This window comes from Eptatretus burgeri, chromosome 10 (genome assembly GCF_056783735.1).
Source record: "Eptatretus burgeri isolate ZD-2024b chromosome 10, Ebu_testis_v1, whole genome shotgun sequence".
NCBI classification, from domain to species: Eukaryota; Metazoa; Chordata; class Myxini; order Myxiniformes; family Myxinidae; genus Eptatretus; species Eptatretus burgeri.
Window position 1 is genome coordinate 35986021 of NC_140970.1, and position 16583 is coordinate 36002603.

The 16583-nt window shown below is 40.1% G+C and overlaps 1 protein-coding gene across 1 annotated transcript in view; it reads right to left on the reverse strand.

The window, feature by feature from the left end:
- LOC147018317 (F-actin-capping protein subunit alpha-2-like) overlaps nucleotides 1–16583 on the reverse strand; it is a 100469-nt gene that overhangs the window by 30420 nt on the left and 53466 nt on the right. The window contains exons 3-6 of the mRNA XM_085897864.1: nucleotides 13809–13860; nucleotides 11973–12036; nucleotides 5165–5371; nucleotides 812–891 (exon numbers count right to left, since the gene is read on the reverse strand). Coding sequence (XP_085753990.1) covers nucleotides 812–891; nucleotides 5165–5371; nucleotides 11973–12036; nucleotides 13809–13860 — 403 coding nt within the window. The remainder of the gene's footprint in view (nucleotides 1–811; nucleotides 892–5164; nucleotides 5372–11972; nucleotides 12037–13808; nucleotides 13861–16583) is intronic.

The following is a 16583-nucleotide window of genomic DNA, read 5'->3' on the forward strand; positions in this document are numbered from 1 at the left end:
AGTAAAATGATAACAATAGTGTGACTTAGTCATGATTACAACGTCAAAAATGTAGATACAGCAATCACAAGACATCCATCCATCCATTGGGACCATACTCTGTGCAGAGCGTTGGTGCTGCTGCCTCAACAGTCTCCTGAGCTATTGGGCACAATCCTGGACGGGTCGCCACTCCAACACGGGATACCAGCATGCTGGCACTCATTTTGCCGACCTCAGAAAGATGACAGGCTGAGTCAACCCCACCTGGTATTAATTAAATGGCCAAGCAGGATTTGAACTCAGGACCCAAGGAAGCCAAGTCCACCACTCACGCCATTAAACCAACACCAGGCATATCACAAGACAAACCACCAAAGTAGACACTGCGTATCCTTACCAACAGTAAACGTTCCAAAATGTTGTTAACTACAGGTAGTCGTCGACTTATGACCGCAATTGGTTCCGACCAATCGGTCGTCAGTCGACTTGGATGCAAGTCGAACAACGTATATTTTACATACAAAAAAAAACCTTTTTTATTTTTGGGGCCACTTTACATGGTCGTAAAGTGGTCGTAAAGTCGAACAGCCGTAAGTCGCATAGGTCGTAAGTCGACGACTACCTGTATACTGAAATGTTGGAGTAATTGAGAAGTATAAATGTCAGCTATATCTATGATGATGATAAAACTTGAGTCAAGCAAAGTAAATGTACGCAGTTGATGATATGAAAGGAAGTTACCAAGAAAACGACAAGTATATGTACAAAACAAGATGGAGATAGTTAGCCTTAGCAGAATGGCAGCATACCTGACGTATGTTCGACATACCAGAAATTATGGGGCTGGAATTCGTGGCCTTCAATGCAGGCGATAACCGTTGGGTGCCCATCAATCATTTTCCCATAAACCTGTTATTAGAAAACAGACGTACACTCATCCAAAGAATGATCAAACAATTCCAACATGCAGTAGTTTTCATGCCACGCATTAAAGCATCACCTTGTGTTTCACTAAAATTTCGGTCCAGGATCTAATCATAACTTGCTTGACAGTTTGTCAAGAAGCATCATGCATGTTATGTCTCTAAAATCATGCCTCTAAAAATTAACATTCAGTTAATCTGCGAATTGAATGATTGCGATATGAAGGGCCAAAGAAACATCGATTCACCACACGTGCAAAAATGGAATTCACGATGTCCCTCCACACCTCAGTACAATACATACTTAATGCCCCCCTTCACCTATGTATGCACCGGCGTAGCGAGGGGAGGGGGGGCGGCAAATTTGTTTTGTTGCATTTATCATCTTTCACTCTCGACACTTCTGAGGTCAATTTTCCCATGAAGTGTGAAAGCACAAGCACAGGGAGGGGTTGAACTGTGCAAATGGCCCCACCCTCTGTTTGTTGACCAATGGTCATGACCAACGATGTCTAAAAGGGAGGAGGCAAACAAAAAGGAACGCGTGGCATGCTGGGAAACTAAACTCGAAGACGAGGCAGCGAGGTGTTCGTGTCATTCCAGTTCGCCGTTCCCATCTCATTCCTGTGTTCATAGCTCATTCCAGTTTGCCATTCCCATCTCATTCCAGTTCGCCGTACTCCTCTCATTCATGTGTTCCCGTCTCATCAAGGGTATACCTAATTGGCACCCGGGGCGGACCCTTCCTTTGGCACCCCCCACCCCACCCCACACCCCACCCCACACCACCAACAACACCACCCTTTCAGAGATAAGTAATGTTAAAAATTAAATACAAAGAAAACACACATCATGTTTGCAAGTAAAATTTCAAGTGGATTACAGTACTGTACCTGAAGTAAGCAAATTGGAAATAAGAAAATGGATTTTAATTGGTGCAAACCGCTTCAATATACCTTATGTCCTTCTTTCCATCCGTCCATCAAATATGAAGAAGAAGGACCTTATTAATCCACCGTGTTTCATTTGATAATACTTTGCTGTTGTTTCGTTTTTTGTGTTATTGTTTATTTGCATCAGGACAGTAAGGTCACCCCGCCTGTTGGGGAAGTAACCATCAGTCCCTCACGGGGCCACTTTTTAAGCGATGTAGATGCTTCACTGCACAGCTTCCTTCCGACACCATGCGATTATATTTTTTCCGGAATGTTTGAAAAAATAACAAATAATAATAAAGGAGGCGGGTACAAAAAAGGAAGCATGCGGGGACGATCAACTGAGTGTTTTTTTTATTATTTGGCCGTATCTAACATGCACCCTTCTCGTTCGGGAACTTGGACTCGAGATTATTTTGGTAAGTGTGACAACTATATTAACTTTATTACTGAGTTACTGTCTTCATTATTAGGTAAATAATATTATGTCACTTGCAACTAAAACCATCATTATATCATTGTACTGGTACTTCAACTCTCCCCATGCCCCCCCACCTCCCCCCCCACCCCGGCTATCACCTGGGGTGGACTGCTATCTCTGCACCTCCCTTAGTTCGCCAATGCATCTCGTTCCTGTGTTGTCGTCTCTGCCGCCATTTTTCTTCTCTTATTTTTTTTTTCTTCTGATAATGCGAGGAAGTGACATTTGAAATACTTCTGGCGTTTTAGTGAATAAGTTGGACCAATCTTTATAGTATTTCTCAAAGATTAATTTTCTACATAATTTTTGGATAAAAATCATAATTTTTACGATCCAATATAGTTTTCAAGGAATCTTAATGGCCGATATGGAAACATTATGGTCTTAGCAATTTCTTATTTGCCTTCTACTTTACCATCATAACATTACCACTTAATTCTTCTTGTCTTTACTTTTCTTTCTTTTTGTTTTTTTAGATGAACCCTTTCTACCATGAGCAAGCAGGTTACATCACGTCTAAACGGGGCTGCCTACAAGCACCTTTGTCAGGCTCGAGAACAGGAGAATCAGAAAGGCGTAGCTGCCTTACGAAAGTTTCTAAAGGCTTCAGACAGAGTGGATGGAAAGAAGACTGACCATGGAACAGAGACTGATGAGACCTGACCTGAAATTCAAAAACAAAAAAGAAGGGATGCGTCAGAGCAGGAGTCCACTGAGGTAAATGAACCACATGAGCTACGTCGAGCTTTAGATCTACCCAAACCAGATTCCAGTTGGATTGATATATTTTGTGATGTGGCAACGTAGCTACACTATATTTCAGAACAGGGATGGGACTTTTCCCAAAAATGAGAACTGCAGTACATTACAGGGTTCGTTATGGTTCGACTGGAACTGATAGGGTTCGTTATGAGACATGTGTTGGTCCCCATGGGTCTGGAACTGTGAACCAGAATAGCACCAAGTTCTTTGACTTTGCAAAAAGTCATGGACTGGGGGTGGCTGGTTCATGGTTTCAGCGCCCACAGGCTCATCGTTGGACTTGGTATTCCAATGCTGGTGGTGTGGCAAAGGAAATTGACCATGTGCTTGTTGATGGTCGCTGGAGGATGATCCAAAACTGCAGGGTCTACCGGAGTGCTCAGTTCCTCAATCCCGACCATAGGCTTGTTGTAGCAACTCTGAAGTTGCAGCTTAAATCCAGGAGAATGTTACCATCCCAGCCTAGGCTGGATGTTGGCAAGCTCAAGGAAGAGAGGGTAGCTGAGGAGTTTGCAAACAGGCTGAGTGGGGATTTGGAGGGTCTGGGTGCTTTGCGGAAACCTGAAGAGTTGTGGAGTGCCTTCAAGACCACCATCCTTGATGCTGCTGATGGATGTCTTGGAGCTCACTGTTGGGTGAAGAAGAATTTTGTCTCTCAAGGGACACTGGTTACCATTGACTGGAGTCGCAGAGACAGGCTTAATGGCAGAGCTTAGCTGTTCAGGGAGTTCAGGTGTAAAACTGTACATGTGCTGAGGGTGGACAAGGAGGCCTATGTACAAGGAATCTGTGAGGGGGGTAGAGCATCACCTGCGGTCAGGTGATTCTCATCCTGTTTACAGGGGAATTCGTGCATTGCGTTCCTCCAAGCCAGTCCCTCAGTGTGCTGCAGTCAGAGCAGAGGGTGGTGGGCTCTTGACGGAGATATCCGAAATGAAGATCTGCTGGGCCATATACTTTGAGCGGCTGTACGAGGCTGATCCACCAGCTGTTGAGTTGGATGTCAGGGGTGTTGGGTGTTTTGTCGGGAGATTTGTTTTGGCAGGGGATGATGGAAGCCCGCAGAGTTTCCATCATATCCCGCATGGTCCTCCATCTTTGTGTCACCTGTGTCTAAACGTGCCAGAGACATACAGTGGAGGCTCACACATCGCTCCTTGCCTTCAAACGTGTTTTTCAAAAGACTGAATCTTGTGTCATTTGATGAATGTCTTTTTTGTCATCAGTCTGAGGATATTTTCCATGCTTATGTTGGATGCCAAATGCTGGTTCAGCTTTTTCAACTCTTGAAATTTCTTTTCCAGAAATTCGATTTTCTTTTTCTTTCCATTATTTTGTGTACCGTATGCCTGCATCTGACAAGAATGTCAGATCTAAAGTTGAAAATATCCTGCTTACCGAAGCAAAACTCTCGATACACATTACTTGGAAGAGAATGATGTTGGGTGTTAATTCAGAAGAATGCAGTGCTTTGTTAGCATTTAAAGGCTCGGTATGTGCCCATCTTAAAATGGAATTATATTTTTAATCGAGAGATTTCTTGAGTAATGACTTCATTCAGAAATGGTGCAAAGTTGACGTCTTGTGTCGGGTGGACGGAGATTAATTATCTTTGTCGCTTTAATTAGTATCTCATGAATTCCTGTTTTGATTTGTTCATCGACATTAACTGGAATTGCTTATTACTTATTTCTTTTTATACTTTTGTAATAAAAGGACTTCAAAAGTCTCCCTCTCCATCTATACATCTATACATCTATACATCTATACATCTATACATCTATACATCTATACATCTATACATCTATACATCTATACATCTATACATCTATATATCTCTGTCTCTGTCTCTGTCTCTGTCTCTGTCTCTGTCTCTGTCTCTGTCTCTGTCTCTGTCTCTGTCTCTGTCTCTGTCTCTGTCTCTGTCTCTGTCTCTGTCTCTGTCTATCCTCTCTTCCTTTTCTCAATTTAGTTGCTTTCTCCCTTAAATATACAGATAGATGGATCATTACATTAAAAAAAATTCCAAAAGTGCACATGACCCCAAGACAGTATTCTGTGGGGTTTTTGACTTTGCTTACCGAGCAAACACCTCGAGGATAGTGCTCCTTAACATAGGCACGCAAGGCAGAGTCGGTCACAGAACGCCAGGACTCTATGGAGGGATCGCAATCATGCGACTGTGTCTCACTCGCTTCCTTGCGCAGGTGATCGTACTTGAAGGAGAGCTTTGATCGAGGATCCTGGAAGCGCCCAGCACCCAGTTCTCCATGCTCTGTAATAAGAACCTGAAACCCCCAAACCAGCCAGCCTCATATTGTCACACAATCAACCTCTCCAGCACAAATGTTAGACAAAACAGAGCAAGGCAGATAAGGTGATCAGGATAAACACTATTTAAGCATCCCACAAAATAAACGAGTTTTATCAGACCAATTATTGCTTGGTTTTGCCATTTCCAACTCAATATCAATGCAAATTACCACTTCCATAACTGTAAACAACTAAACTTTGGCCTAAATTTGTGGCACCAAAAGGTAATACACTTCTGAAGCCAAATATCTGATTGCAAAAGTCAGCTCGGGAGTCAATTTGCAATGAAAACGAGAACGGCATTCTGATGTCGTGATCTCAACCAATATGCCCCCGTCCACATTATTACATCATTACACAAGCTTCTACCAAGTTTTATTCAAATCCCTTCAGCTGTTTTCAAGTATCACATTTTTACCTGACATGACCTACTGCCTTTGACGACAAAACCTAATCAGTTCATCTTTGCATCATAATCTATACTTGGACTAAGTTTGGTCAAAATCCCATCATTGGTTCACAAGTTAGCATGGTAACAAATTTTAACCTCACGGGACCTATGACCTTTGACCCCATATTCAAATCAGTTCATCTTTGCATTATACATACTTGTACCAAGTTTGACTTGGATCGCTTCAGTTATTCTTGAGTTATTGTGGCAAGGAAACCCTATCGTGGACGCATGGACAGACGGACAACCCGAAAACATAATGCCTCTGGCGACTTCGTCGCAGAGGCATACAAAAATAAAAGGAAAAGGCAAAACAGGAGCACTTGCGCACAACCAATATTTCGTATCCAAATTCCCACAACTCTCTCATATCAATGTAAATGCCTTATGCACGAGATGGTTACATTTGTAAGCACTTTTTCCAGACATTTATATTTACTTCAATGGCATGTCTGATACACAGCAATCCAGGCTTACTTACTTGCAATATGTTTCTGCAAACTCAAATGGAAAGTAACTGGAATGGAATCTCAAAAGTTTGTGGGTTCAAATGCAGCTAAAGACAGCCGTGTAAAGAATACACGTCAAAGCTTTCGGAAAATGAGTGACTCAGAAAAGAATTACTACTTTGCTATCCGATTGTCAGTAGCTCCGACAGTATGGTGCAGATGTAGCACACACACACACGAGAGCGATCTAATCTGGATTCCATTCCTGACCAAACTATAAACTGTTGAATTGGTCCTTCACAAAATTGGTCCTACAGGGCATTGTTTTGGCTGCAAATGTTAACTGGTGGAAGTAAAAGATTACCAGCATTCTGGAAGAGTAGGCAAGTTATTACATTATCAAAACCCTGGCCAAATTAGAAATTCCTGCCACGTTCAGTTGAACATCGGGCCAAGCCAGCTGGTTGTGAAAGACTGAAACAAAAACTTTCCCTGTCCAACTCCACAAGAAGGTGGCAAAAATTAGGGTAATTACAGTAGTCGGCATAGTCGTACGAGTATCCAATTGTCAGTACTAATCTAGCTCGCTCACCAATGACATTCAGGGAGGAGGAATGCACAGTCTGTGCTTCGTCATCTACACGGCATGCGATCCCAATCTACTCTTAATGCGGTCATCGGGGCACAAAATGCTCCCTATGAAAAGGTAGCGAGTGCCACTCGCATCAAAAAAACAAAAAACAACTCGATAAAAACCAGTTTAAAAAATAAAATAAAACATAAGCAGCACGAATCTCTCACTTCTGGATTACGAGGATGACTGGAGCAGAGCGGAGTGAATAGCATATACAAGTGGCACAGAAGTGAGAAATTCATACTAATACTCAGACCCCTGATGTCTGTCCTGGACAAATTGGACCCTTGATCCCCATCAAAAGGTCAAAGGTTGAAAAGGGAGAAATTAATCCAAAAGACCAGTGCAATTAAACAAAAAAGAAATCAGACTTCGCTTGGTCAATCACCTCCAAATAATGCCCCAACTCTAACCCCTCTTTAAAATAACACATTAGCAAAAAAGAATAGCCCAATAGCCAATTATAATCTGAAAGAATTATTACAAAAAATGTATTTAGACGAAAATAATATACAGGATAACAAAAAGGAACTTCTCCCCATAAAATGGAAGTAAAAACAAAATCTTGTTGTGAACAATGTGATGGGCATGTTATGACAAAATTATACAATAGTTGGAATATAGTTGTAATATAAAAAAACAGATTTTGCACAAAAAAACCCAGCAGTTGATTATCCCCCACACTTTTTGAAAAAAAAACGAGGGGGGGTGCAGAGGTTTTGTAGGTATTGTAATTGGCTCTGCCCGTTTATCTGACACACTATCTATTTAATTCATAAATGGTTGTGCAGAAATTCACCAAACTTGGTAGCGAGAAAGTGCGAGAGCAGTATCATTTCTGGTCCCACCCCCTGGAACAGGATCAAAAGGTTGAATAATAAAAATGCAATTACAGGCACTATTTTTTTTTAAGGAAACGTATTTGCAATCAACATTGGGTGACACATGAAATATGAAATGATTTTTTGGGGGTTTGACCCCCAGTTCATGCCCCAGGGGTGGGGACTCAGGGTCACAGGGGTCAAATTGAAAAAAATAATTTAACTCAAAATTTCATATTGGGTCATTCCATGTGGAACATTTGCCATCTTTCAATTTTGCTTTAGGTGGGAAGCATGAGCAATTGCAATGGCGTGCCATCGACTTTTCACGAGTATTTTTTGTAAGCATCGTCAAAGAAACCTCAGAGAAAGACTAAAATGCACCTACAAAAAAAAACAAAACACTTGGACAACCCTATATTTTTAACCTTCGCCATCGAAGATGGACGGAGGTTACTGTTTTCACCCGTCTGTTTGTTTGTTTTTTTTGTTTGTGAACAGTATTACGGAAAAACTCCTGGACGGATTTCGACGAAACTTGGTAGGGGGATTAGGTATGGTCCAAGGATCATGCCATTAGATTTTGGACTTTGTCCAAAGTCCAATATGGCCGCTATGGCGGCCATTTTGAAAAAATATTTGAATTTTTGTTTTTGCATTTCTCCATGTTTTAAGTGATTTCCAACCAAAAAAAAAAAAAATTTGTTAGAGAAAAAAAATAAAATAAAAAAACCAACTTTTTTTCAAAAAAATTTCGATTTTACTTGAAAAATATTTGAATTTTCTTTTTTGCGTTTCTACATGTTTTAAGTGATTTCCAACCCCCCAAAAAAATTGTTGGAGAAAAAAACCCAGAAATTTTGCACCTTTTTTTTCAAAAAAATTTCGATTTTATTTTTTTGGGCATTTCTACATGCGCGTCGATCTAGTTTAGTTTATTCAATCGTGGTTCAGTAGAGCCTGATCCATTTTGACCTACAATGAATCGGATATCAGGTTCACTTAAGTGACCCAGCAGTATTGGCGGTGGAGGTTTTTCACTCTACCGAGTGCTCCCCCTCTAGTTTTTCTTTGTTGGAACGAGGCTCATGGAAGACTGAGATAATACTAACAGTGTGCCGAACATCAGGGAGAATGAACGAACAGGAAGAGATGAGTGGGAAGGAGAGAAAACAAACGAGCAAACAAGCAGTCATAGACTGGTCCTTACGAAATCGTCAACTTGACCTCTGACCTTGTCTAATAAAAGATGTCTCTCGAGAAGGTAGCGACGCAAACCAGAAGTTTCTACGATGATTCTGCACCAAACCATCAGAAATCGAATGTTTTGGATGTTTGACCTCACTGTAACCTTGACCTTTGACCGATTTTGACCAAAAAATCTAATCAGCGCTAGCCACCACGCTCCTGAATCACGTGGTGTAATTTGACATTGGAAGCTTCTTCCATTCTCGAGTTACCATTTTTTGGACGTTTGACCTCACCGTGACCTTGACCTTTGACCGATTTTGACCAAAATCTAATCAGCACTAGCCATCACTCTCCTGAATCACGTGGTGTAATTTGACTTTGGTAGGTTCTTCCGTTCTCGAATTATCTGTACCAGACCATCAAAAATCCAATATTTGATCTCACCGTGACCTTGACCTTTGACCAATTTTGACCAAAATCTAATCAGCACTAGCCATCACTCTCCTGAATCACGTGGTGTAATTTGACTTTGGTAGCTTCTTCCGTTCTCGAGTTATCGTGCCTTCAAACAAACAAACAAACAGAAATGGAAGGCATCAACATACTTACGAAATCTTTAGATTTCGTAAGTAACAAACAGAAACGGAAGTCATCAATATACTTACGAAATCTAAAGATTTCGTAAGTAATGAAATGAGCAAGTCAAGAAAGGTTAGTGGGGATGATAAAGATCATGGGTCATAAGTGGGGATGACAAAAGACGGCAGTACACCGATTACTTTGAGTCCTCGAAGGAAGAGTGAGACCAATAGCCTCTGGACAGTGGTTCCACAAACAGGAGAAGTGAGAAATAAAAGAGTTGATGCATGCGGTTGGTCAGGCTGGATTTTGGAAGTTTAACCAGAAGTAGGTTCGTGGAAGAATGTGTGCAACCTGGAGTTGGCTTGGGAGGTTCAGAAGACTGAGAGAGCAGAGGGAGCTTCTGATCTCCCAACAACCAGTATACCTTTTTATCCCCTTTGCATCAGACACTTGCTTCAATAAGTGAAAACTTGTTACATTGCTCTGACTGGTGTCAAATTGATCCCCAAGACTGCTCAGCAGAAAAGGTTTCAATGCAATAGTTTATATTTCTGTGTGGACACAAACATCAGGCCTGGGCCATTCGGTTTGTGAAAAGCTGACCCAAACATGCATGTTCATACCCCCAAACCATTGAATATTATGATCAGGTGATTGCATAATCTCCAATGAAAGTGATCAACTTCACTTCATCCCATTTAATCTCTGAAAAACGATTCCACAGACCAATTATTATATTTAATTTAATTTCCTGTCTGTAGTTGCTCATTTTTACTGCATCTTCAAACTATTCCCACAACCCCCTCACCCTTGCAAAACCTCAAATAAATAAAGAAATAAACTCCAACGAGTTTGCAAATACCCATATATTGCTATCATATCTTACCACAAAACTCTTTTTTCATGTAAGCAGTCCTTTTTAGTCTCGCCCTGAAGGGGATGAGAAACTATTGCAACGTGTGTGTGTGTGTGTGTGTGTGTGTGTGTGTGTGTGTGTGTGTGTGTGTGTGTGTGTGTGTGTGTGTGTGTGTGTGTGTGTGTGTGTGTGTGTGTGTGTGTGTGTGTGTGTGTGTGTGTGTGTGTGTGTGTGTGTGTGTGTGTGTGTGTATGTGTGTATGTGTGTGTGACAGAGGGAATCACTTGCTCATCAAAGCAGTGCAGCTTGGGCCCCGGTTATGACTGCTTGCAGTTATAAAGCATGCTTGTAGTTAGTTTTGCCCCAAAGAGGATGTGATACTATTGCATGTGTCTTTCTGTCTGTATCGATAAATTTTCGCCATAAAAAAGGCTCTCTTCAACTGCTTGTCCAATCGATGCGAAACTTTAAACAAAGGAGGGACGACCCATGGAAAATATTTGATTGCAAACTCTGACGTCATACCTCACATGCGGCAGGCATTTTGGATTAAAGTAAAAAATTTGGACATTTTTCTCCGAAACTGCTCAACGAAAAAAATTTTTAACTTGGCATATGGTATCAACTCTCCCATGGGGTATATAGGATGATAATGATGACATCAGTGAAGTGGTATTCCAGCCATTATTGGTGAAATCAAAATCCTTATATGAACAATCTGAAATTTCATACAACCGATCAACAACCTGAAGTGAGTGATGAATTAAACTTATGACGTCATCGGTCACATGGTTTGGTGGCCAGATTGAATTGAAAACAAAATGCTTAAAAAAAAAAAATCATCTTCTCCAGAACCACTTAACAGATTGATGTGAAACTTCACACATATGATCAACTAGCCATAGGGATAATATCTTTATTTTCTTTTCATATTCATGTTCATTGATGCAATTTAGCCTTAATGTGTACAAAAGTGGTCGTGAAATTTCCTAATAATCAATCAATAATCAATAAAGCTACGGATAATGGCAATGTATGTGAGAAAACAAGGTGCAGGGAAGATATCAGTATATACATGGGCCATATTAGTAGTGTGTTCAGTTAACGATGGTATTTTTGTTTGGAATGAGCACGCAAGGTGAGATTATGTGCTCTACAAGTGCCACTGTAGTTTAAAAATGCATTTCCTCAAAACTAAAGTCTGCCAGCCTTACAACCATTGCACAAAATCAGCTAAAGGAGTACATTTATTTCTGTGGAAATTAAGATGTGGCTGATGCTGTGAGCATTAGCCCATCATCAGAGCAAAAGAATGGTAAAGGTACTTCTCAACTTTTAGTTGATAAAATCCATTGTTTATCTTGTCCGCTGACACAAACCAACAGCCTTGACAAACATTCTATTGCATAAACCATTACAGAGGTTCTATACTGGAAAACACACTAATGCAGTCATATCCAAAGAACAGAAATGAACACAATGCCTGAGATTAGGCTAAACCAGAAATGGATGCAAATCGGTCACAAAAAATATTTTATCATGCAGACCTCATCAGCAAGGCATTAGCAGAAAGTGATAATGAAATGTCTTACCAACTCGTCAGCTCCATCCACTTTGACAGGTGTGAACTGGTCCATGTTATACTGAGCAAAAGCACTGCAAATGCACATGCAGAAAAGTAAATTAAAAATTCAGCACCTTCAGCACCTCCGCCACGTAATGCCTGATCCACGAGAACATATCAGGCCCAATACGTTTTTGGAATGTCATGCTGCATATCATTTTTGACCCCATCTCACAATGAAGAATCACTTGAAAATTAAATAATTCTCGTATCCAGATCCGGATCTTCACCAAAATCAAATCAATTTGTTGTGGTCACACACACACAACCTGTCCACCAAGTTTCGGCCAAATCCGTCCACAACTTTTTGAGAAATTGTGCTATATATTAGTTTAGCTGTATCTCTCAATGGTGAAGAATCACTTTTAAAAAATTATCAGATCCAGATCCACATTCAGATCTTCACCAAAATCTAATCCATTTTTCCTTGTCACACACCCAACCTGCCCATCAAATTTTATGTGGATCTGTGCACAACCTTTTGAGATATCCTGCTCACAGACAGACAGAGAGAGGGGTGAAATCATAACCTCCTTCACCTTTGGTGGCAGAGGTTAAAAGGTAATTTCAAAACTAAAGAAAATGAGCAATTAGCTTGATTATAAAAAAAAAAAAATGAAAATGAACAGGAGAGAAGATTCCCCAACAAAAGATTGCCCAAAATCAAACCAACACAAACCTAAGTGTTACAGTTATGTCCATCTATAAAAGATATTCCTGAAAATGTTCAAAATTTGGACCACACAATGTAAATGTACATATTTGGATATGCCAGTTGGGATTGAAGGGGGAAAAAATATATTTAAGGTGTGAAATAATTCCACATTAAACATGAATTTTCCTTTCTTTTTTGTCAATGGGCAATTTAAATGAAGCCATGCATTAACAGCATTGGTCACTATACTTATTGCATCAACAAAGATGTTATTGCATTACAACTGGATCGCTATTTGAACCCAAGTGAGACAGCTCAAAAGCAAGTATGCATTCCTCCAAACTATCTTGCCAGCCCTTATGTTCACATTTTGTAAGTGTCAGCTACAAAAATGTACTTGAACAATCTCCAATTTATGTCGAGATCACATTTGCTTCATCGTATGAACTTTGCCATCGCAACATAATTGATAATTTAAAAGATTTATAAAAACGTTACATGCTGTTTGCTTGCTTAAAGGATAGGTCATGGACAAACCCTGTAGGTTGGCATCCATAGGGAAGAGGAAATGCGTCCTTCATTGCTTCCCCGAGTGGAGAGAGAAAAGTGGCATCCGAAAGATGGCATCACCTACCCAGAATGACCTGGGAATTTACATCACTGCCCCCAAGCTCATCGGTTGTGGGTTGGCTGAAATAAAATCCTGTGTTGTCTTGCGTGTGCAGGTATGTGAATGTATGTGAAATATAAGTTTCAATTCTTCCGCAAGTCTTAGATCATGTTAAAAAAAAAAACTTTAACTTGCTGTAAAAATACAAAAATAACAATGAAAATAAAAAGAACATCAGCATAAAGCGGATGAAATGCACTCTGTTATACAATGGCTTTATCAAGATTCTCACAACCATGTTCTATGAGCAGTCTTGGCATCACAGTCTTGTATTGAAGGTTAAAAAAACAAATTCAAGTTAACCACGAATATGCTTGATGATGGAAGATTGTCATCTTTTATGCACTTTTTCACTGAAATTGAGGAATGAATGAATGTAGCAAAATAATGTAACAAAATAACAAGTAACAGCAGAGCAGATGTAGCATATCCACATTGGAATAAAACAATAATGGGATATTTTGAAAAGTACAACTCACTGGGAAACGCCTTCTCGGAGGAGGGTGTCATTGTTGAGTAGCAATCGAACATCTGTAAACAAAAAGCAAAAAATGCAAAACAAATCAAAATACTTTACTCAACATTTCAATAACCGATTCAAAAAGGTATTTGGTTAAGGGTGTCATCAAATATCTAACAGGACTGTGTTCGCCAATATTAGACCTGCAAACGAAAGTGATTAATCGGTTCATCCAAAAACGCAGGTTAAGGATTTTTAACAAGTTCATTATTCTGCAACACTGATGATGACCTTCAGGTAAGTACCACTGCAGTTAAAACATTTGTGGATTGATTGAAATAATTTGTGGGCAGGGTGACCTCAGCTGCACGCACCAATCGCATCATGCAACAGTCTCCTAGAAATGTACCCTTTGGATAAAATTTCATTCTTAACAGATAGACAGAAAGACAGACAGAAAAACAAATGGATGTAAGTGCACAGATGAGCCGAGATTGGCAAACAGGACACCACTTGAACCTCCATGCAACCACTTAATAAAACGTGTCCCTGGATGTTGCAACACTATACGTATTCCTTCTCTTATGTTCAGACTAGCCATTTTTTTTCGTAAGGAAATGCCTGCTATACCATCAGTCAGAGAACACTTTCATGGAGAACATCAAAGATTCATAATTTAACATAGCCATAAAAAATGTATGTTTCTAATTGGTTGCCAAGTTTTGGTTTTTCTTTTTTTAATTTGGTATAAATACCAGAGATAAATATCGTATACAATACAGTATACAGTATACAGTATACAGTATATTAGATGCAGAACATTTAAAACCAAATGAAGAAAGCTTCAATCTTTCTGCAAGTTTGGGAAAAGATATATCACCACGTAGAAAATGCAATGCTGTTTGACCCCATTATTTGCTGGGAATATGTTCCTGAAAAATGCCGCAAATGCAGGGATCCACAAATGTCAGGGCATTGGTGTTTTTGTTTGTTTGTTTTTAACATGGTCTAGGAAGAGCGAAGAGCTCGTGGAAGAGCGATTACACAGAAAAAAAAATCAGGATACAACATAACAAAGGGAACAGCAGGGTGGAGGAAAAAAAGTTGATGGAGACAGACAAACAAGGGATACAGGAAACAATGAGGGGTAAGAGAATGCAAAAGGTAGACAATATAGATACTTAAGCAAAATTGTGTTTGACCAGTTTGTGATTTTGTCAAGGTCTGAGGAGAGGGGAGAGGCTGCTGCCTGTCTGTCAAAAGGATGAGAGATGTCACAGCAGCGAGTGGCGTCATCAGCAAAGAGGATTTTCCAGAGTCAGTGAGATCATTGATGAAGACTAGGAATAATATGGGGCCTAGAACATTGCCTTGGGGTACTCCAGCCTTGACAGGGAGAGGAGATGAAAGGGTTCCATTGAGAGCCACACTTTGTCAATGAGAGTGGAGGAACTCAGAAATTCAAGAGTGGAGTTGACCTTGGATTTCATAGGCAGACAGTTTGGAGAGAAAGGCAGAATGGCAGACTATCAAAAGCTCAAGATATATCCATAGATGGCCCTGGTCTCATGTCTGATATGGAGGGCCTCCGCCAGTGGTGGGAGAGTAGAAGCAGCATGTCCAAGGTAAAGTGACCAGGTTTGAATCCAAATTGATTATCTGAGATGAGGCTGCTGGAGAAAAGGAATAGATTTTATGTCAACTGTGATGATGAATTTCATGACATTGCTGATGAATGGAAGGAAGCTAATTGGGCTGGAGTTAAGGGGATCTATTTTTGAACCTTTTTATGTAATGCTGCGATGTTGCCCGATTTCCAATTTCCCAGGTGGATATAGGAGACCAGTCCTGAAGTGTTAAAAAAAAAAGAATTATAATACGAATGCATTACCAAAAATAATAATAATAAATAAACAGGAATATAAGAAGTGTGAATGTAGCAGCAGGTCACACTTTAAAACCCACGAATACACGGGGTCTGACAGCATTACGATTTTTAACTCACCTGGACTTTAGTCCGGTGAGCATATGCGATAGAGCAGTGTCCATGGGTGAGTGAGTGAGTGAGTGATTCAGTAAACAATTCCGTCATTATCGCTTGAACGAAATACACAATTTTGATGACACTTGGCCACAAGTTTTATATCTCCTGTCTTGCAAAAGTGTATTGACCGCATCAAAATCTGCGCTCATTTAGAGGGTCGATTGGGGGGGGGGGGTTTGACCCTCCAAAATAGGTATTTGTTCTCTTCTCCAAAACTACACATGATTTCGATGAAACTTGACCACAATCTTCATCACCCGTGATGTACCAAAGTTTGTTCACTGCATTATATATATATATATATATATATATATATATATATATATATATATATATATATATATATATATATATATATATATATATATATATATATATATATATATACACAGTAGACAAGGTGTAAGTCGGCAGCGTGTAACTCGTCACTTCGCCTAAGTCGGCAGCATCAAAAAGTCCCGCATTTATCTCATGTTAAATCCCTTTGAATAAAGGGTCATCCCTCTGTAAGTCGTCATCTCTAAGTCGTCACTTCGTCTAAGTCGTCAGATGTTGTCCATTCCCACGTAATGGAAACTCAAGTAAATTACCACTCCTAACTCGTCACACGGAACTGCTGCCTCGTGAGAAGCCCGATTTCATGGAATCGTGATGCTCGCTCATTGGTGTACACCGCCAGTGATAGGCTATTTATAACTGCGTACACACGTTGATTGAACTGCAGGCAGGACAATGGCGACTAAGCATAAG